The sequence below is a fragment of the Pestalotiopsis fici genome (assembly GCF_000516985.1).
Source record: "Pestalotiopsis fici W106-1 unplaced genomic scaffold PFICI_Scf_3, whole genome shotgun sequence".
Lineage (NCBI taxonomy): Eukaryota > Fungi > Ascomycota > Sordariomycetes > Amphisphaeriales > Sporocadaceae > Pestalotiopsis > Pestalotiopsis fici.
The window spans coordinates 3,886,821-3,907,717 of NW_006917093.1; the positions used below are offsets into that span (position 1 = coordinate 3,886,821).

At 51.1% G+C, this 20,897-nt stretch overlaps 2 protein-coding genes across 2 annotated transcripts; both read left to right on the forward strand.

Moving 5' to 3' along the window:
* Positions 1–1,279: 1,279 nt before the first annotated feature.
* PFICI_05313 (uncharacterized protein) lies at positions 1,280–5,884 on the forward strand (the record flags this gene model as incomplete). Its single annotated transcript, XM_007833894.1, has 3 exons — positions 1,280–1,368; positions 1,700–5,526; positions 5,589–5,884. 3 exons carry the CDS (start codon positions 1,280–1,282, stop codon positions 5,882–5,884), a joined length of 4,212 nt encoding a protein of 1,403 aa, XP_007832085.1.
* A 1,025-nt stretch (positions 5,885–6,909) lies between these two features.
* Positions 6,910–10,041, forward strand: PFICI_05314 (uncharacterized protein; the record flags this gene model as incomplete). Its single annotated transcript, XM_007833895.1, has 1 exon — positions 6,910–10,041. One exon carries the CDS (start codon positions 6,910–6,912, stop codon positions 10,039–10,041), a length of 3,132 nt encoding a protein of 1,043 aa, XP_007832086.1.
* Between the last annotated feature and the right edge of the window lie 10,856 nt (positions 10,042–20,897).

Consider the following 20,897-nt stretch of genomic DNA (forward strand, 5'->3'; position numbering starts at 1 on the left):
AGTTGCGGTCCATTTGGAGGGGGGATTTTTTTCTCTTCAGTATGCAACTCCTCATCGTTGTCATCTTGCCCACTGGTCGTCTGGGGGATGGATGGATATGCTGTGGATTCGAATGTCTTTCAAAGGAGGACCATCCTAGCCGACCAGTCGGGTTGGTGTCCAATGTCTGGACAGATGTCTCTTGCGAATACCCGATGAGCCGGCACGAGCCTAAGGGAGAGGGAAAAAAAAAAAGGGCAGTATGCACGCAACCTCGAGTCATCCTAGTTTTCTTTGTCCCTTCTTCTAGCAGCACGTTGAGATTGTTAGAGCTCTGCACAAACACGTGATTCAGGAGTCTCAAGGGGAGCAAAGATATCATTATTATTAGCCCAGGTAGTAGTAGGGAATGGAATGCGAATTGAGTTTTTGACGACCTAGACAGAACAAGAGTTATTAGACAAGACTAGATCTCGAGTGCTGGCGTTGTCTCATTTCTTCTTCTTCTTCTTCTTCTCCTTCGTAGTCCGTGAGTACCTTGGGGTATCCAACGTCTGTCTCGCCGACTGAGGCTGACAGGAGGCAGCTGGCAGCTTGTTCGATTGGAGTTTAGTGCGGTGGCTGGTGAGCTTTTTAGAATTTTTGGGGGCTCGGCCGGCGGCGTTTGCTTGCCTGGCAGCCTGGCTGGTCAACTGCCTGGTGCAAGCTGCTGCTGACTGGCTGCTGGGCTGGCCTGATCGGCCACTGGCTGGCAGCTTGGTGCACTTGCTTCTCCCAGAGGCAAAGTGGAAATTCTGAAATTTACGATTTAGACATCCTCTTGGACCACCCCCCCGAAATAGAAGACTACAGTCACGAGCGAACATTTCCAAACGACGAACAAAAACAATCCTGCAATCCACCTCCCGCGTCATCGCAACATCTCACACCACTGCTTCGGCTTTGGAAACTTTCACCTCCGCCTGCTGCCAAAGCTCATTGGAACTCTTTCCTTCCGCACCCCTCCGGCCCGTCGAAGAAAACGTCATCTTGCACTTTGCTTCACGCGCCCGCGACAGAGACACAGCTCAAAACTGTGCAACCTCCACCAATCGACCCGCGACACGATCCCCCATCAGGCTCTTGTCCACTTTCGAGACTGCGCAGACTCTGCCAAAAAGTCCACCGATCTTACAACTCCCTTTCCGAAAACAACAAAAGCATCCGGCCATCAAGGCTTCTTGTCTCGGTGCCGTGCCCTAGCTAGTACTTCGTGATTTTCACCCCCCCGAGCGAGCATCTCGTCTACATACTTCCCAACATGCCGTCGAATCTACCATCGAGTTTCGCCTCAGCCGCCGCTGGACAGAACTCGCAACGCGATGGACGAAACAACAACAGTGGAGAGTGGTAAGTCGTCTCCCTCATTTGCTGTCGCCTTTCTTCTCGGTCAAACCCAATTCAAATTTTTCCCCAATCACCCTTGCGGCAGTCGTGGAGCTTTGGAGCATTCTGTCCATTCAGGCCATTCGCCATGATTGATGCATTGGTTTCCCACAACCTTTTCCCTACCTTCATTTGCGCACCAATTGTGTTCCATGATTGCTTTTTCTTGTTTTACTGGGCCCGTCGCTGTCCATGTCTGCCCTCGCACTCGAACCAATCTTCCTTGACGATTCTCATACGTACCCAACCGATCTCATGTCGGCGAACTGGTAAACTAACAAGTGTATATCAATAGGTCTAGAACTGGTCGGCCTAATGGAACGTTAACCTTTCGAAGACCCTCGACCACTCCCAGCCAGTCCATCAGCAGCCAGCCGGCCCCTGCCGACGCTGTTCAGTCTCTTGGCACGACTGTGGAGTCAACCCAACGCAGATATACGAAAGAAGAATTGCTGAACATTTACGAGTCCGCTCCTTCAGCAGATGTGTCTTCCTTATTCGTGCAAGGCTGGAATCCGGGTCACGTTAATGGGAGTAACACGGCAACTCGCGGTTGGGGCAAAAGTGGCGAATCTCATGTCCAGCCACAAGAGCCGGACCTTTGTTGGGATCCTGCCTCTGCCAGCATACCAAGCGGTCTCCGGGAGATGACAGAAGACGAGCGCGATCTGTTTACGACCGATGTCAATTCGCCCGTTAAGCCGCCGCCTCAAAACAAGGACGGGAATGCCTTGAATGGAGGACGTAAGACGTCTGTCAGCCACGGTGCTTCCCTAGCCTCTCCCTCGTCTGCCTCTAGGCCAGGAACCAGGCGACGTGAGACGACGGACACTAACCCGTATTCTGGTGGAGGGGGACTAACCTCGCCTACCTCGGCGACGCGAGAAGGGGGTTCGTTTTGGCTTCGAAAGAGCGATGCGAAGGACGCCATGTTTGAAGAACCCGAAGGAGACGCCCAACCACGTGAACCCGCACCGGGACAGAACTCCCCGCATCCCTTTGCTGGCCTGGTACGCAACAACACCGCCACAGGTGTCTCGGGTCTTGCAAACGCCTCCTCTCTGTGGGGATCCTCTGGCGCGACAAACTCACCAGCCTCGGCCCTGGGTAGCTTCGGAAATTTTGCTCTGCCTGGTTCCTCTGCCATTGGCGACAAACGTCCTGGAGGCCCGTCTCGCCTTGCCCGCTTGATCCCAAAGGATAGCAATGATAATATGGCGGGTCGAGGCAGTGAGCCATCATCAGCGGTTGATCCCAGGGCCCCTTGGCGTCCCCGTCAGCGCACTGATACCGATCCGTTCGCTGGCGAAGAAAATCTATCAGGCAGTGCTGTGTTGGGCGGCGCGCAGGACACCAGTCCTCCGCCAACTCAGCGTGCCACTCTGTTCGATACTCCCGTCAAAGGATCGGCTAGCGAGTTTGGAATGTCCGGCCTGAATCTTGGTGGCGCATTGGATAATGAGCCGCTGAGCCCTTCCGAGACCAATCCCTACCGAAGCCCGCCTGGAGAACGTGGTGCAACCGAGGAGGGTAATGAAGGCGCCCAAGGCCATGGCTTGGGACTTGGCGGTTCAGACCATGTTTCTGCCTTCGGTGCTGGCGGTTTCCCTCGCCCCTTTGGTCAAGCTGCATTCGAGGGTAGTGACCGAAGTCAGACTTCCAGCGTGGGTGCGAAGCCTCTGCCACCAATTAGCACTCTTAGTGGTTGGCCCACTTCTGCCACTCCTGACCGTGAACGCAACCCCTTCGGCAATGCTTTTGGAAATTCCCTCTTTTCGCCAATGGGTGATCTCCATTCTCCAAGTCTGGGCAACTTGAGCGGTGTTTTCGGCCCTGTTAGTAGCACTGGACTTCCTGGTTCTGGATCCATTGGCCGAGGCAGCAAACTGGGATCTCTCTTCCCCCCGGCGATGCAGTCGCAAATGGCAAATCAAGACAACGAAAGCCTGGCCGACTCAATTCCCGATGTTCGAATGAACACCAACCCGCTTGGTGCCATCGGCCGCAATGCCTTCGGAGAACCCAGCCGCAACACTGATTCTCCAATCGGAACTGGTCGTGGTGGTTTCGGTGATTTGTTCAACCCCGATAACGCTCGGTCTGCTGTCACTTCGGAAGCTCTGGCTGGTGGTATTTCGGCTGTTGCCCAACCCCAGGGTTTCCCGCAAACTACGGGCACCCCTTTCAGCGGCAATCCTATCGCAGAGCCTCCTTCGGCCCAACCCCGGAGCATGGTTATGCCCGATCGGATGCGATGGGTCTATCTCGATCCCCAAGGTCACCAGCAGGGTCCGTTTACCGGTCTCGAGATGAATGACTGGTACAAGGCCAACTTCTTCACTGCTGACTTGCGCGTAAAGCGAGTTGAAGACCCCGAGTTTGAGCCACTGGGTCAGCTTATTAGGCGTATTGGCAATTCTCGTGAGCCATTCCTTGTCCCCATGATGGGCATTCCTCATGGGCCACCCGCACCGGCTGGGCCTTTCTCTCCAAGTGCAGGAGGTGGCATTGTACCGCCCCTGAACGGCGTGTTTCCCCAGTTTGGCCGCACGTTGACTGCGCAGGAGCAAAATGACCTCGAGAGACGCAAGCAGGAAGAGCAGTATATGATGGCGCAGCACCGAGATTTACTGTCCAATCAGCAGCGTCTTGCAAGAGTTCAGCTGCAAGGTCATCCAGGACTGCATCACCACTCCAGCGCTCACAGCTTGCAGAGTCAGCCCAGTTTTGGTAGTATCAACTCGCCCATCGCAATGCCTCCGCAGCCCCCTATTGGCTCTGTTGGGGGCGCTGGTCCTTTTTTGGGGGCAAACACGCAGCAGTCAAACATGGCTCCCGGTGCCTCCAGCCACATCATTAGTGATATGTTTCGTGACGAAGAGCTGAATGCTCGTGCCCCCGGCCCAATCGGATCTGTTCCTTCCCAAGCTCCTGTTGGCAGTTCATCGATGGAGTCCTTTCGTGCCCGTCTCCCGCAGACGCAGGAACTTCTAGAGGACGACGAAGGCTTTCGCGGAAGACTGGAAGAGTTTGAGCAACTTCGTGCACAGCACGATGCTCAAGCCGAGCAGACACGTGCTGCTCTCGACAACCAATCTTCCAGCGACTCTGTGGCAGCATCTAGTCCTCCCACCCAGCCCAAAGAGACTGTATCTGCCAAGGAGGTGACCCAAAAGCAGGATGACAAGGACATGGCCCCAGAAGCAGCAGCAAGTCCCATTGACGAGCAGACTGAGCAAGCACACGCAATCGCTGCGGCTCGTTTGAGTGGTTTACCCATGCCATTCCCTCCTCCGCAATCCTCAACCCCTCTGCCTGCTCCCGCTCCTCAACGCGTCAAGTCCAACTTGCCTGAGCAGTATGCTACTAGCTCGCGATCCGAGACTCCCGAGAACGTGACTCAGCCGCCTCCTTTGGCTCCTTGGGCCAAGGATCCTGCTTCTGAAGCTCCCCGTGGACCAAGCCTGAAGGAAATCCAGGAAGCAGAGGCCAAGAAGGCTGCCAAGGCTGAAGAGGCTGCTGCTGCTGCTCGCCGTATTATGGCAGAACAGGAAGCTGCTAGAGAGCGCGAGAAGATGGCTGCACTTGCTTCGGGTCTGCCTACCACCAGCACTTGGGGAACGTCGTCTCCAGCCTCCGCCACCAGCCCATGGACTATGCCGGCAGCCTCCAAGGGTCCCGCGCCGGGCACGACCCCAACCACGCTAGCTGCCGAGAAGAAGAAGACCTTGGCTGATATTCAGCGCGAGGAGGAAGCCCGTAAGAACAAGGCTCGAGAGATTGCTGTTCAGTCGGGCGCTGCTTCTAGTGCTAAGAGATATGCAGACCTCGCCAGCAAGCCGAATGCATCATCGCCCACACCGACCTCTCTGAGTGCTACCCCGGCCGCGGTGACCGGTGCTGGCTGGGCTACCGTCGGTGCTGGCGGCAAAGTCAAGGTCCCTACCGGACCGGCTGTGCAGTCTCGTTCTGTTAGTTCCAGCAACATCAAGCCCGCCGTTGCTCCTGCCCCTGCTGCCCGTCCCATTTCCAAGCCATCGGCCAACACGTCGCGCAACGAGGCCATGGATGAGTTCACCAAATGGGTTCAAGGACAATTGCTGAGGGGCGGTGTCGCTGAAGGTAAGAGCAGCTTTTTGAATCCATCTTTCGTCTGACCATGTATACTAACGCAATCCTTGCAGTTGATGTTTACACGCAGACATTACTCGAGTTTCCCGCTGAAGCTAGTACTATCGCGGATGTTGTCTACGAGATCTCCAAGACCATGAATGGTCGAGAGTTTGCAAACGAGTTCATTCGTCGCAAGAAGCTTGCTGAAAAGGGTGTCTTTGAGAAGCAAGGATCTGTCGAGGTGCCTTTGCAGCCGACTGGTGGCTGGAATGAGGTGGCCAAGAAGAACCCTCACAAGGAGAACAACGGCAACTCGATCCCTTCTGACTTCAAGGTCGTCCCTGCTCGCAAGAAGGGCAAGAAATAAGTGACGAGATGTAGTAAATATCGGCCACTTTCATGTACACAAATGTACCATGTAGGATTACAGTCATCATTGCCTTTGGTATGGTAGTTGCTAGTATCACTTACTAGCGGCATCAAGTTCACTTTTGTGGCTTGTATGTATGTATGTATGTATGTATGTATGTATGTATGTATGTATGTATGTATATTAGGTAGCATGCATGAAAAGGGATAGTTTGCCAAACATGAGAAACGTTGTATGCACATGATTTATTTCCGCTCTTTCAAGAATACATGGTGAACTTCACTATGAGAGACAAGACCAACTAAATAGTCGACGAGGTTTCGACGAGGTTTGGGCAGAAAGACCCTCAAGCAATGTACTGCAGGTTCATGCCTGGTGATGTTTGCCCAGTATTGATTCAAATATCACATGATTATCATGACGGTTAAGAAGAAAAAAAAGAGAAAGCAATGTAACTTGCATATTCGGCCATGAATTCAGTTCCAACCTAGGGTGGTATTATTTATAAAAAAAAAAAAAAAAAAAAGGAACTGTTGATGGTATTTGATCGAATTTGACAGAGACGGTTCCCGTGGTGTAATTATTAATGGTGAATGCACGGACCCGTTGATGCATTATTTTATGGATGACCAACCAAGTCAATTGCCCCTCCCCCACCAAAAAGTTGGACCCCAAATTCAGAAAATTCCTGTCGCAAGTTGGGCAAAAGTGACAGACAAGAGGAGCCACTCGCGCATAATTTGGCGGTCTTTTTGGATTATCTCTTTTTTTTTTTCCTCTCACGAGCAAAAGCCTCGTAAAATTAAAACAACTCATAAATGCGATTCTTCTCCTCAGTCGAATTTTCGATATTTTCTGCAAACAGGTTCTACTAGGTTGATCAAGCAAGAGACTTTCTACCCCGCCAGTGCACTGGGGGGGCGCATACAGCTCGGGATATTTTCGTATAAGACGGCTGGCTGGGACGTGCATAAAAAACGGCAGCAAACATGGATGGATTTGACATCGACCTACCAGCAGACATGGCAGTAGAGGAACAGCCCAAGGAGAAATCCTATGTTCCTGCTGACCAGCTAAGTCTCGCAAATATAACCGGCGAATCGCCATATCTGTCTCTTCTCAACACAGACTATGCACGAGACATCGTTGGTCAGTTTCTACAGGACACCGTCTTTGGCAAGCCAGGAGCCAGTCATGCTTCGCCGCCGAGCTCGACATCTTCAACTCAAGCGGAAGAAGTCTTGAAGATTGGCTCGGCGAGTTTCAATGCATTTCTTCAAGCCAATGTTACGGGCCCGGTATTGGACGGCGCAGCCAAGAGCGACAAGTTGTTCGTCACTACATACGAGCAACTGGCAGCCGAGTCGGGAGCTCAAGCAAAGCAGGGCCAGAGGAGTATTGACGCGTTGAGAAGGTCGTGTCTCAGATCTCTGGACGTGGATGGTGTATCAGTCTATTCGATTATTCCTCACATTGAGCTATTCTGTCTCGCAAAATGGATATTCACATCGGGCCAAGTGTCTCTTGCTACAGCCAGTCACGAGCAGGATGAGTTGACCAGAGACCTGGTATGGATGCGTTTCCGCATTCACCTGTGGCATTATAAGCTGCTCTCTCAGCCCTCGCTCGGCCCAGGATCACTATTCACCAAGAGCGGACGGTTCACCGATGTGGGAACGCTACAAGAATTAATCGAGACGAGCCTGGTGGAAGCTGGTCAGCGTATCTTTGCCGCCGGCACTGGATTATCCAAGGATGCCAAGGTTCAGTTCCTTCTGGAAGAAGCCAACGCACATATAATGCTCGGCAACGACCACAAGGCAAAGGAGGCTCTTAGTAAAGCTGCCGAAACTTCGGGTTTCGTGTTTGCTCTCTCCGGCGCACTCGGCAAGCGAACAAAGTTCCAACAAGACAGCACAAGTCAGTTGGTTGTTTTTGCCAAGAGCAGCGATCACGAACAAGACGTTGAACAGAACTCGGCAAACGCCGCACCGAGCGCTGTTCCCTTGAATGATGAGACACTGCTGGAAAAGGTGTCGTTCACAAATGACAAGGTCGAAGACGTCACCGAGTCGAACCTGCCCGAAGCTCTGCAGGGTCTTACACCACAGACCCAACCCCAACTCAAGGCTGAAGATCAAATCATCTTGCTTACCGAAGCAACCCTCAAGGACACCTTTTCCCCGGCAGACTCCCTCACGTTGGAAGAAGTACTCCCTTTTGCGGAGAGGGTCATTGAGGACAAGTCGACAAATTGGCAGGTCTATACCCAGGCCCTACTCGTGCGCTCGAGGATAGAGCTGAACCGAAGTCGCACAATCGAACGTGGTGTGCTGCAATTGCAAGCCGTGGTCGATCAAGTCATTGTAGACACTGACGCCGCCAATACAAATATAAAGGCAGAAGAGCACTCTGAAGACGCAAATGGGGATGACTTGATGCCCACTATCACAGTATCCGGTGAGGATAACGAACCACAAGTCAACGACGCTCCCAAAGCTACGTCCTTCCTACCTGCTGCCAAAGCTTCCGAGTCGGCATCTCCTCAGGTACGATTGCGATACGTGAACGCCCTATCCTCCCCACCGAGGTGGCACTTGGAGTCAGAGCTTGCCTTTGCCTGGACGTCGGTGGGATCTCTTGTATCTGCACTGGAGATTTTCAAGCGGCTGCGTCTATGGCCTGAAGTAGCCTTGTGCCTGGCCAGCAGTGCAAATACGGATGATTCCGATGGTCGTGGCAGCGGCGGTGAAGAAAAGGCACGGGCAATTGTGCGGTGGAGGCTGTTCCACCGTACCGGGCAAACGCCCGAGACCGACAATGATGACAAAGAAGATGGTGTACCCGATACTGATGCCCTCAACGCAAAAGACTTTGGCGGCGCGGAACGCCAACCCCCTCCACCTAATGCACCCCGTCTGTGGTGTATCCTGGGCGACTTGGAAAATGAACCCAAACACTACGAACGTGCTTGGGAGATATCCAACCACCGCTTTGGACGAGCACAAAAGTCACTTGGCGAGCTGTACCTGGCTCAGAAGGATTTTGAGAAGGCAGCAGAAGCCTATCGCCTCGCTGTAGGGGTCAACAGGCTCAGTCCCGAGCTTTGGGGCCGCTTGGGTGACATTGAGCTCAGGCTGGGTCACTTCCCTGACGCAACGGAGGCTTACCAGCGAGCCATAGGAGCGTCCAACGGCGAAGAAGGTGGTGAGGGCGCCAGGACCTGGAGCAATCTGGGAACGGCTCTATTGTCCTGGTACAAACAGATTGCCAAGGAGAGCAAGGGACTGAAGGAGAAAAAGACTGCAGATGCCGACGACGATGACGAAGATGAGAATCAGAACGACGACTCAATCAAGGGCATCGATGCCTCTAGTATGCCAGCGACAGCGCGCGCCGCGGAGCTTAACAAGCCTGCCCACAAGCTGATCCAAGACGCCCTCACAGCGTTCAAGCGCGGAGCCACCATTGCCCACACCAACTGGAGGATCTGGGATAATGTTGTCACGCTCGCCGCCTCTCTTTCCCCAGAGCCCGCCCTCGACGACGTCATTCTGGGCACCCGCAACGTCCTGCGCATTCGCAACAGCGAGGATGCCCTCGACGCCGAGATTCTCGCCCTCCTGGTGCGGGAAGCGACCAAGGAGGCCCCCTCGACGTCGAGCGAAGGTGTATACGTCGCGCCGCGCGGCAGCATGCAGAACAAGGTCATTGCGCTCATCGAGAATGAGGTTGTACCCATTATCACGACCAACTCGGAGATATGGTCCATCGTATCGCGCCTGCGCGCCTGGAGAAGGGACTTTTCTGGTGCTGTCGAGTCCGCAGAAAAGGGCTGGCGCGCCGCCCTAGGCTCGACCGCGTCCTCATCGTCGTCCCTCGAGGTCACCACGGCGGCTGGCAGAGGCGGCGGCAACGGCAACTGGCAGTCTGGTGAAGACAAGGACGCCTGGGAGACGGTAGTCTCGAGGACGAGCGATCTGGTAGCCGCCTACGAAAACTGGGGACCCCGTGTCGAGACCATTGGAGAGCAGAGGTGGAAGGGCAAGGCCAGGAGTGCGGTCCGGAGCGTCATGGGTAAGGGCAAGGAGATCTGGGAAGGCAGTGAAGGATGGTCGACCCTGCAGTCCCTTATGGAGGATCTCAGAGCATAGGATGTAGACTTGGGAGTTCGGGAGGGAACAGATAGAAATCACTAGACAAAGGAGCAGAAAAGCACACAGTAATGATCAATTTCTGTTCATCCATGATACAGCCATCTACTTCATTGCTCTTGGTTCATTTGTTCAGCATTGGATCTGCCCTTTTAATCGATTCTTGTTCTTCAACAGGAAGCTTTTCTATATCTTGGAGCCTCATATCCAAGATGTGGTACACAATGAGAATTGCTTGTTGGTCGTAATGTTGGTATTACTATACAGATTGATATCGATACAGACCCTCAAGGGGTAACATGTCACAATGCTGATACTTACAAGTCATGATTACAGTGTGTGTGAAGACAACCAACTCATCTATCACTTACGAGGTCATATCACAGAGAACCAATAGATCTTTTAGCCATTAATGCGGCGTAAATGAAAGATGGAGGCTCAAAATAAGATACTCAGATATGCTCATGACCCAAATAATGTGTCTCGATCACGGTAGCCTCGCGTCGTTCTCATGTGAAGAGATCAATGTTGGAGCCAATACAACGCGAACTTTCGTGCCAAAGGGGAATACGTGACACGAGCAACCGTCAAGTCGTTTTCATCCGAGCTACGCTGCTCTACGAGTATCTTGTAAATATCTATATATCCATCACAGTCTTCATCTCGACATGCAGAATCAAAATCGAAAAGCTCATGTTAGGGCATCACGATAATATCATCAAGTTTGACATGAAATGACGTCTTTGATATAAAATAGCATCATCCTGAGCCCCCGTTTCATCCATTAGAAGTTCCATATTGCAAAAGTCACGGCGTAAGGCATGCTGTTACATTTTGTGTTTGTATTCGTTATGACTTTCATCCGTGTATCATACGTGGTAGATGATAGCATAATCGCCGATAATTCCCAGATTCACAAACTTGTGTTACTGTTCTCATCGTATTCGGATTGACTGATTGTGTTTCTGGGTCTTGGAGATTTGACTTGACTATTGACGCGCTTCGAAACAACACGGAAGCTGGGGGCTCTATGGCATCCCTCACCACACTAGACACTTCCTCGACACGGGATTACATTATTGCCACCGCAGTTTGATTCTGATCCTACGTATCAGGTACGCCTCGGACTGGAAGGGGACTATGTCCATACATGGGACACCAAGCACAGATGGGGCCAAGTCCCAATTTCAGGGTCCTTTTCCCTCGTCACTTGGGGATCCTCGAACAAAACAAGGGCCGATTATGTGTGGGGGTGGACAAAAAGATGACATTCTAGATGTACAAGACAGAATGATCAGCAGAACCAAAGGTGGATTGAATGGAGAGATGAGACATTGAAATGGATACCACAATGGCCAAAAACAGGAGAACGAGACACACGATCTCATTTCTAGTGTACTGGAATCTTTGGTGGTCTCGAAGACCCCGAACAACTTTGGATCACTTTACAACAACCATGGCAAAATCGCACACATACAAGATCTACGATCTTGGTCTGTTCTGGATGGTCTCCGCTCTGAACACTACCACTGCTGCTACTACCTACCAAGAGATACGTACATTGACTTGACTTATTTTGTCTTTCTTAGCTTGAGCCTTACCACGGAACATGGGAAAGTCGATCCTTTCGACTAGCGTTGATAGAAGACCACGCGAATCAAAAACAAGGAACGCGATCAAAGGAGGGAAAATGAACCAAGTACATGTCGAAGACCTAGAATAGTCTACCGCTTGGACCTCTCCCCCGCCGCCACTATAGTCCAAGTACTTTTTTTTCTTCTTCTCGTTTACTACTATCTTGCATGGTTTCCCCACGCCGTGCTAAAGATGATCTTCAAAGACAGCGGAACGCATGACTTGATTGACGGAATCATGGCCGTGTGTAATACTATCAAGCTTGGATTTTGAAAGGAAGGGGGGGCGTGTAGTTTTGGTAGGGGGGCAAGGGGAGGAGGCTGGGGGCTTACCAAAGAGAGAGAGAAAAACAAAAACTGACTCGCTGGCTTGTCATGTTCATGGGGGCTAGAGCGCCTGCTGGCGCGATCAGGTGACACCCCTATTCATTCTTAATTTCGGAGTGCGACCTCCGGAAAGAGTTTCCGCCCAAAGGGATTTCTCTCTCTATCTCTTATGAACTCATGAAACGGACATTGTATTTGTGCGAGGTTGTGGTGTACTCGACTCGCGGTCAAAGAGAGGGGGTGTGGAAAACCCAGAGTTATGATGCAAACCTTCCCACCCAGTAATGAATAATCATTGGAGAGATCGGATGCGGAAATCAGGAGGAGATGGGGGGTGGGTATAAGTTTCTACAGATACCGGGATCTATAATGTATATTCTTCTATTCATCCGAAGAAACCAAAAAAGGGGGTATCCTATCAGCATGGATATCATGGCAATTCACAACATTTAGGGGAAGGGTTTTACAGCTTAGTCGTCTTGGTTGTTTGAACTTGGAAGGGGGAGGAAGTTTTTGCCACCATTGTCAGCCTCGCCTTCGGGGGGGAAGTCAGTGATGCCGGTGAAGATCTCGCCGAAAATTGGTTCATGTTAACTCGCCACCTTTTTCTGAAACTGGAGTGGCGAGAGAGAAGACGAAGTTTTGAATATCCGGCTTGTTCACACCTCGGAGCTTCCAAACCCGGAACCGGGACGGCAGATGAGATGGGGGCAAAATCTATGGCGAGTTTCCAAATATTCTGGAGCACTGCCAATTGCGTGACATTGTTACCACGATCGGATCAGGCAGAGATGCTTCTCGACTGAGAATTTGCCCATCATGAGAGCTCGTACTTGGTCATGTGATATTGCGGCGAGTGAGGGGGGATCCGATTGACCAGTCTATGATGAATACTCCCCCAACATCTCCTTTCCCGAGCTTCCATCTCATCACTCACAAGATTCCTATTGTATTTTCCGCTTTCCCTTTTAATAGCCTCTTATAGATGAAAGAGGTTAGCCAAGTTAATGGATCTGGGGGGGTTCGCCGATTGCGAAGTGTTGTCACAAGATATTAAAACCACGAGGAGGTGAGATGCTTGCGGGTTCGGACAAACCCGTGGGCTTACGGATTGTCTCTCTCACTTGCTTAAAATACAACACAACACATTGGCGAGCAGAAGACATAAATGACTTCCAGCTTGTGTACCTGTCTCTCCACCCCGCAAACTTTCGTTGGGTTACTTTCGCTGGGTTCGGTGAAGAGCGAAATAGAGTTTTTTGCAAGTCCACCCCCCGTGAGATGCGCGTCTTGCTGGTTTAGTGTGTTCAGAAAAACCGTTATGCTTACAGAGGCGAGAGAACCAAAAGGCCTACTAGTAATGATCTTCTTTGCAGGATAGACGAGGAGAAAGTTTCCGTTCTGTCACTTGTGCACGCGTGTGACTGTGCCACAAAGTTCTACACCATTTTTATATACATCCTTCCTTGTGCTAAAAGGGGTCCATGTAACATGTATTTGGAAGAGAAAGAGTTTACAAATGACCATCCTACGGAAAGGCACGTGATAGGGAAGGAAGATATCAAGGGCAAGAGAGGAGAGAATAGACAGAGCTGCTGTTGCGCATCCATGAAGCTTCTTATAACAGCACCGGATTTCTTTAAATAGAATGTCATCTCGGTGTCATCGGTCAAGAATATTCAAAAACTGGTTTTCTAAGGACTGCAAGGTGCTGACTGCTATGGCCCTAGGATATGGAGTCAATACACGGTCTGTGGTTGTCATGTTCATTTACATGCGCCCCCTTAGGACACACTCTCATGATTCTTCTGTGGCCTTCAAACCCTATGGCCGTCACCTCCATGTGAATAGGATCGCAGGTTGGCGGAAGCCATTGGCAAGGCCGGGGCTTCCAATTTGTGGTGATGAAAACGCCTTGTCGGCCCATTTATGTAGACCTCTACCGCACACATCTGCCACCTTGTTCATATCAGAACGGAATTGGCTGAAGTGACATGCACGACATTATGGTTAAGAACCTATCCCCGGACATCGCCAACGAGTGGCACGTTAAGCAGAGAAAACTAAAAAAATGCGTGCGGTTCTGCCGGTAAATGCTGATTATGACCATTGAGAGAGTACCGAGTCTCGTTCAAAGCAAGTTCAAATCGTATGACTTGAGATATCGCGAGGCATGATTGTAGTGGCACATTCCTGACATCCCGCTAGCCGAGCCTCATGCAACTGAACACGTTTTTGTTGGCCAACAGAAGGTTGAGGCTCGGGAAGCAATGCAGCCACATTTTCAAATCTTGATGCTCCCGGAAGGCTACGCATGTCTGAAGTGTAGTCGCGCAACCCCTGCTTGGAAAATATGTTCAAATAGGACTCGAGTTCACTGGGAAGGCTGACAGCCTGTAAAATCACAGCTGCTAAAAAAATATCACTAGATAGAATACTCCAACGTTTCTGGAGAACAGCAACCGTGCAACACCAGAGTGCACCACGACCTTCGGCCTTACGGCGCCATGAACAGACCGTTGGCCAGCTAAGGCACGGCCTGGCCTGCGGGATCTAGATGAGCCCGTCGCAGTGGGCGTGCGATCCAAAGATTCTCCTGACCCGAGTCCGGGGGACAGACTGGTTCTGTCAAAATGGACACTAGACGTATTGTAAGGCGTAGGGTGGTTTCTTCTTTAGCAGTGCACTATAGGGAACAAGGTGATACCAAGATCCAGGCATCAGATCTATAATTTTCGAAACGGCAGAAGGCTGAATGATGCTGCAGGGGAGGGGGGTTGATGCTCGTAGCTTGACTTTTCATGCCGTACTTGCTTGCAGCTAGGTCTACTCCCTATCCCTCCATTGAAGGCCCAGGCCACGTATTGGAACAAGGGGTCATCAAATGGTCAATCTCGAATTTACTGTGAAAAGAATTCCGTGGCATTTGGATACTACTGCCCGCCCTGAGGATGATCACTTGTTTCAGTGCAAGGTGGACCCATATTGCAGTGGCATTGAAGGGAGAAGAGACATCTGGGCCGAGGATGGATCACAACATGGCCTTGCCGAAACACCTTGGGAGGAGAAAACAAAAGAGCCGAGAAACATGCAGCTGTCACCTCGGATTTGAGTTTGAACCTAAGGACATGGGCGGCGCCCCATCATGCCCTTTTTAGAGCAAAAAGAAAGCCGCACACCAGTCTATGCCGTACACTGTAGCAGTACCAAAGGGAGAGAACATGAGCGCTGAAAGACCTGAGTCCGTTCACTGGGCGTCTTAGCCCGAGCCGCTTGTTTGGCTTGCCGTGTTTGGAACGCCTGGTCGTTGCTTTTGTTCACCTAGGCACACCCGTTGTCCATTTTCTCGCGACAATAGGAAACCTTTCATGCATCAGGGAAATAGCTACTCCTCCCACCCCCTGTTGAGATATTTGCTTGTCGGCAGGGGAGAAAATTATTGATAGAAGACAGAATAGGGATACGTAAACAGTGTGTTGTTAACAGGTCATATACGTCAGTGGCGTTGAGCAGAGGCCCCCCTGTGTGAGGGAGCAATCTCTGGGTTGAGAGTCCACTATGGGGAGGGAAAAAAAAATCTTTTTTACTCTTCACTTCAATATTTGGGCACCTTTCGACGTGCGGGTGGGTGTCTGTATGTGCAATGTACCATGGCAGGTGCCTGATGAAATGATTATCGAATCAGGACAGCTAATCGTTGTCTATCTGGCCGGCATCTTGCGAGCGAGCGAGGTTGGCTATGGGGGGTGATCGTCAACGCAGGGCTTGGCATTCAGATTTGCAGATCCAAATAATGGGCCACTTTGCGGATGATATTCACAGGGATGTGGAGGTCCACGCCTCTGGCTGGCGAAGCTGCAACTTCGCTACTAATCCGCCGAGATTTCATCGTAGAAGTTATGCCATAATTATCGATGGGATCCTTGCCGCACTGGGCGGTGCCAGTGCTTATGATCGGGTCGTTAGTTTGAGGGGTCTGCTCCTCCATTATCCTGAAGACGGGTACAAAGTACTGTATGGAATTAAGGTTATTGGCCAATTTCGAGCCCTTTCGGATCCGAAGTTGATCTGGACTCAAGCGAGTGGCTCGACTTGCTTGTCACAGGCAATGAACGCGCAGTCATCTAGGAAGTAAGGATCCGAGAAGTTCGTTCCGTACAACCGAAAGCACACACAAAATCTGGCCCGGGACTCTTTATGCGTCGCACAAAGATATGCCGTTCCTTAGTTGGCGATGGGTAAGGATAAACTAGTCATCGTCGGCCTTGCATGAGATCTGCGAGCGGTCAGAACGACCAGCAGCGCGTTGGTACGGAATACTTTGCGAATGTACGGAATATAGCGTCCAAAAATGGCGGCTTTGAGGATAGGTATTCGATAGTGCCCCAAGGAGTTACCAGTGCAATTTGTCGTTAGCTCGAACCCATACAATGAATTGGGTCCACGAGAACCTCTTTTACTACTGCGCAACCATTGATTCTCTCTCTTTCCACCCTCTGACCTTCGGCAAGCCCCACGAGTGCACGACCCGGGGGATCTTCGCAGGGAGGAGAATCGACAGCATTAAAGATCGATCAAATCGTGAGTGATGTTTCTAGGTTGTAGCGTTCTCCCGTGACCAGTGGGAACGTCGATGGATGGAATTCGATGAAGCTAGACCGCATTGCGAAACGCAAGTCTCCATTCTTTTCTGGCAATCTCACTCCAAGATCTGAGTAGTAGTAATGACTGGTCCTGTGAGTGACGGGAACCTTTGAACACCACACGTCAGTGCGGGTGAGAGGTAGGATGAAGGATATTGTCATTGGCGAATGAGAGGCGAAGATGGCGGTGGTGGGCCAGTCAATTGATGCCAGTCGAGTCATGGTAGTGCAGCGAGAGTTGTTCCGCAAAGCCTTCCTATTCGCACAGTCATGGTAGCGCACACTTTGTGAGAAACACCCCTTTTTGTTGCAAAGAGTGATTGCAGGAGGTAGTAGTCGGATTTTGAACAGACATCATCAACAATCATTGACCTTGTCATTGTCATCATCGGAGTGGCCCAGACCATAGAGAGTCAGTTTATACATTGAAGAAGGCGTCGTCAAAAGCGGCGAGCTGCATGATCAAGCTTAATAAGCCAGCGTCTAGAGAGGGCTGTGATGGCACCTGAAATACCCGCGACGGACTGGAGGTTGTAGCTCACGGACATCAGAGGCGTATAGCTATGCTATGCCTTTTGGTACGGTCAATTGGCACGCCTGGGTGGTTGGAGTTTGGGTTGTTTTGGCTGGATGGTCAGCCCACCAAGATGTCGCCGCCCACATTCCGTGGATCTCGTAGTCCCCCGCTACGCCCAAAGGTGCCAAGCTGAGATGCACTGGGTGTCGTATCTGCCCAGAGTCTGAACAATGCGTATCATCAAACTGGGCGTGATAGTACTGTATAGTTGTAGTAGTAGTAGTAGCAGCTAAGCCCAGCTGTTGGTTTGGTCGAGTTTACTAACGTAGCTGGCAGGGCCATGGGCTCTGACCGTTAGTTGCCGACGATGCTGCTACAGATGGGCTCTCAGCAGGGGGAAGGGGAGGGGAGAGGGGTGGGTGGGTGGGCGGTGGGAGCGGATATTTGCGGTGGCGCCAGCTAAATTGTTAGGATTGGGGAATTTTGACGGCGCTCGGAATTGTTTGGCAAGCTAAAAAGGATGAAGAATAAGTCGCTGCGAGGAATGGGCAGACAAGGGTGTTTCTACGCGGGGTGGATAAGAGAAAAGATTCTAGGCTTTTTTTTCATGACCTCAGGAAACAGTCAGTAAGCAAGCAATCAAGTACAAAGTCGATCTCTGATAGGTATGGGGAATTTGGTTTGCGAATTGCGATGCTGGTTGATGACTCAAGCACACATGTGCGCTACCTGTCTACCTTACCCAATTGCCCTCACTTCGTCACGTGCAAGCCACTGGCTGCGCGCTCCCTCGGCAGTTGACTGACTAGCGCTGAGCCCCCAGCAGCCAACTACACACACTACACAGTATGCAAGCGACACAATATTGCTTTTATCGAACCATTAGCTACTTCATTAGTATATGGTGTTGCAACATGAGAGGCTCCTGTGCCGGTTTTACCACAAAAGGGTTTCCCGTCAATCACCCTCGGTACGTTCGCAATCAGAGCTTGGCCGCAGGGTTGGCGGCAGTTGCTACAACTTCTCAGGTCGGCCGGCAATTGTGACAGGTGAACAATGCACCTAGGTAGGTGAAATTGAAAAGGTTGCTTTGTATGTTTGCTACTACGCAGTGCTATGAAAATTGGAGCGCGGTGCTTGGGAGACACGAGTGATTATGGAAAAACGACACTAATCTGACGGCTACATAAAATTGAGCATTCACAAGCACTTGTGCTGATATGCATTCATCTAGCAGTAACAAAACGCTACACTACACTAGAATCTGAATTGTTGCCATTCGCTACCAGAGCGGCGGGTAAAGCTAGCCAGGCTCTAAATATTGCTTTTCGACCTGACGGAGTGTTTGCCGAAAAGTTGGACACGGCGGATGCAACGCTGAGACGGATTCTTGACTAATCCAAAAATAAAAAGACGCGAGCAGATACGATCTGCACGATACAGGTAGGTCTTGTCTTCTTTTAGTTAGTCAGCTTGCTCGGCTAGTGTTGATACCATTCGGCATTAATGCTGTGATTCCCGCGTGTCGGGCTCGACTGCCGGCGAGGGCTTGCAGTAAATGTACTGTGTAAATAACAAGGCAGCCGACTAGCTGGACTGGTGGGCTGGGAAGCAGAAGCCACCGCGTTACTTTTGCTGGTGTGTTTATACCCTGTGTTCACCAAAAGAACCCAGGCGCGGCAGCACCGAGCACAGGACAGGAGGTGGTCGGAATACTAGGAACTGGGCTGAAGCAGTCGGACCAACGAGCGCCTCTGAGATGCCCATTACCCGCGAAGCGCCCTTAGCCGTGGATCCAAGCGGCAAATAGCCTAGCCATCTTCACCGCATCGTTCGCCCGTAATCGTATTGCCTTGGCCCTGATGAATGAATGAATGAATGATGATGGCGGCGAAAAAGAATAATGGAGACTGGACTGCGGGCACACGGCCTGACCTTTGCCCTGGTCAATTTTCTGTTGACAGCATGTTGACTAATCTGTCCACAAAGCCACCGAGAAGATCCGGGGAATGGAGTCGGACGGATGGGTCGGCCACAGTGGTCAGTCGACAGTGGACTGATGATAAGTGCGTGTGCCTCGGGCACGCATGGGCCGCAACTACGTAGGTATGTAGGGTCTACTACTACATAGGTAGAGAATGTAGGTACAGTGCCAGAGGAAAATGTTGTCATCACTATGTGTCCGGGAACAATTGAAAATATCGTACCGCACGTGCAGCATCGTATTTCCTACGGTATACGGTATCTCGTGTTGAAAAGAGGCACGTCTCCTGTTCTTATTGTAACATATATGTAGCTGTAGCCGCGTAGCTTGAGTGAGGAACTGGAATTGATGCTAGGGGCTGGTGGGTGGCATGGGCATTTGACTACTCGAAGTCATAACTACTGCTAGAATCAATTCTTCGGTAGGCACGCATCAAAGTAGCGCCCGCCAAGATCACGGTCGGCGGGAGCGAGAGACACGACCCAGAGTGTCGGAGCGGAGGCAGACCTTTCATGAAGCCACTTGATTGTGGGAACATGATTCAATCTGCTCAAGTAGATACAATACAAGACAATACGATACCCTGCGTACTCTTGGAAGCACCTTGCATTTGGTGTTCGGCGCTTCACGGCAGACCTTGTAGCCGAAATGTGATGATGATGATGCTATGTCAGCCAATTATCAATCGGATGCAATTGAGCTCTTTATTCCGTAATGGCAGTTGAAGTTCACTGAGGAGCAAGGGGAAAAAAAAAATATCAAGACCAAAGCACCCATGTCCCGGAATGCTAGGTAGTCAGCAATAGTGTACAGAGTACGAGCTACGTAGACAGGCAAGCTACGTAGCAGCTAGCTACAAATGCAGCGTAGGCAGGTATTCGTCAATCCGGGGATTGGTCGACCCCGAATTACTGCGTACAGCAAGAAACAGAACAAGTACGCAGTACATTGTGATGGTGTTAGCTAGCTACGCAGTGCACAGTAGACACCTCCAAGGGTAGAGAAGAGAGAGATGACAAGGATCATTCCGTAAGAATTTTTAGGTTTGCGCCAGTCGGGGATTACCACTACTGGAGCTGCGTGCATGGGGGGGCACCGAAAAAAAGAATTCATAGGCAGGCAGGTACTATGTAATGTAGCCATGAGGGGGATCTGGTACTGCTGCTTTTGGGGAGGGGGAAAGAGAGGGGGGCATTCGCTTGGAAGCAATGAGGATCCTCGCGACGATACCCTGGCTGGGAACCAGTCTTGGAGCGGCGACCCTGCTGCTTCACCTGCAATAGTCTAGTCGTTTTTGGCTTGATTTGCTTGATGCATGGTAGATGGAAATTTCACTGCAACGCTTCTGCCACAAAAACATGACAGGATAGACCCAGACGTGCCAGGGTTGGGCACTTAATCGCGATGCATACAGAAAGAAGCTTGCCAAGTCCGAGCAAAGGGTCTCAAAGTATCAAGACAAGCGAGGAAATGATTTTTTTTTTCTCTCTGTTTTTGGTGTTCCGTGTATCGCTTCTCTCGGTCCGTTCTCGACTGTGCCCGCCTGCTACTTGTTACTCATAATCTATGAGGGGAGGTGGGACTAGAAGCTGAAAAAGAATTGTGGGACAGATTGTCCGATTTTCAATGCAAACCACATGTGGCCCGAGGCAGAAGTGGAAAGAAAAGTGAGGTGGGCAAATAATTGAATGGGGGAAAAAAAAAAAAAAAAGAGAGAATACAAAACTGGTTATGTGTGCGTGTGTGTGTGC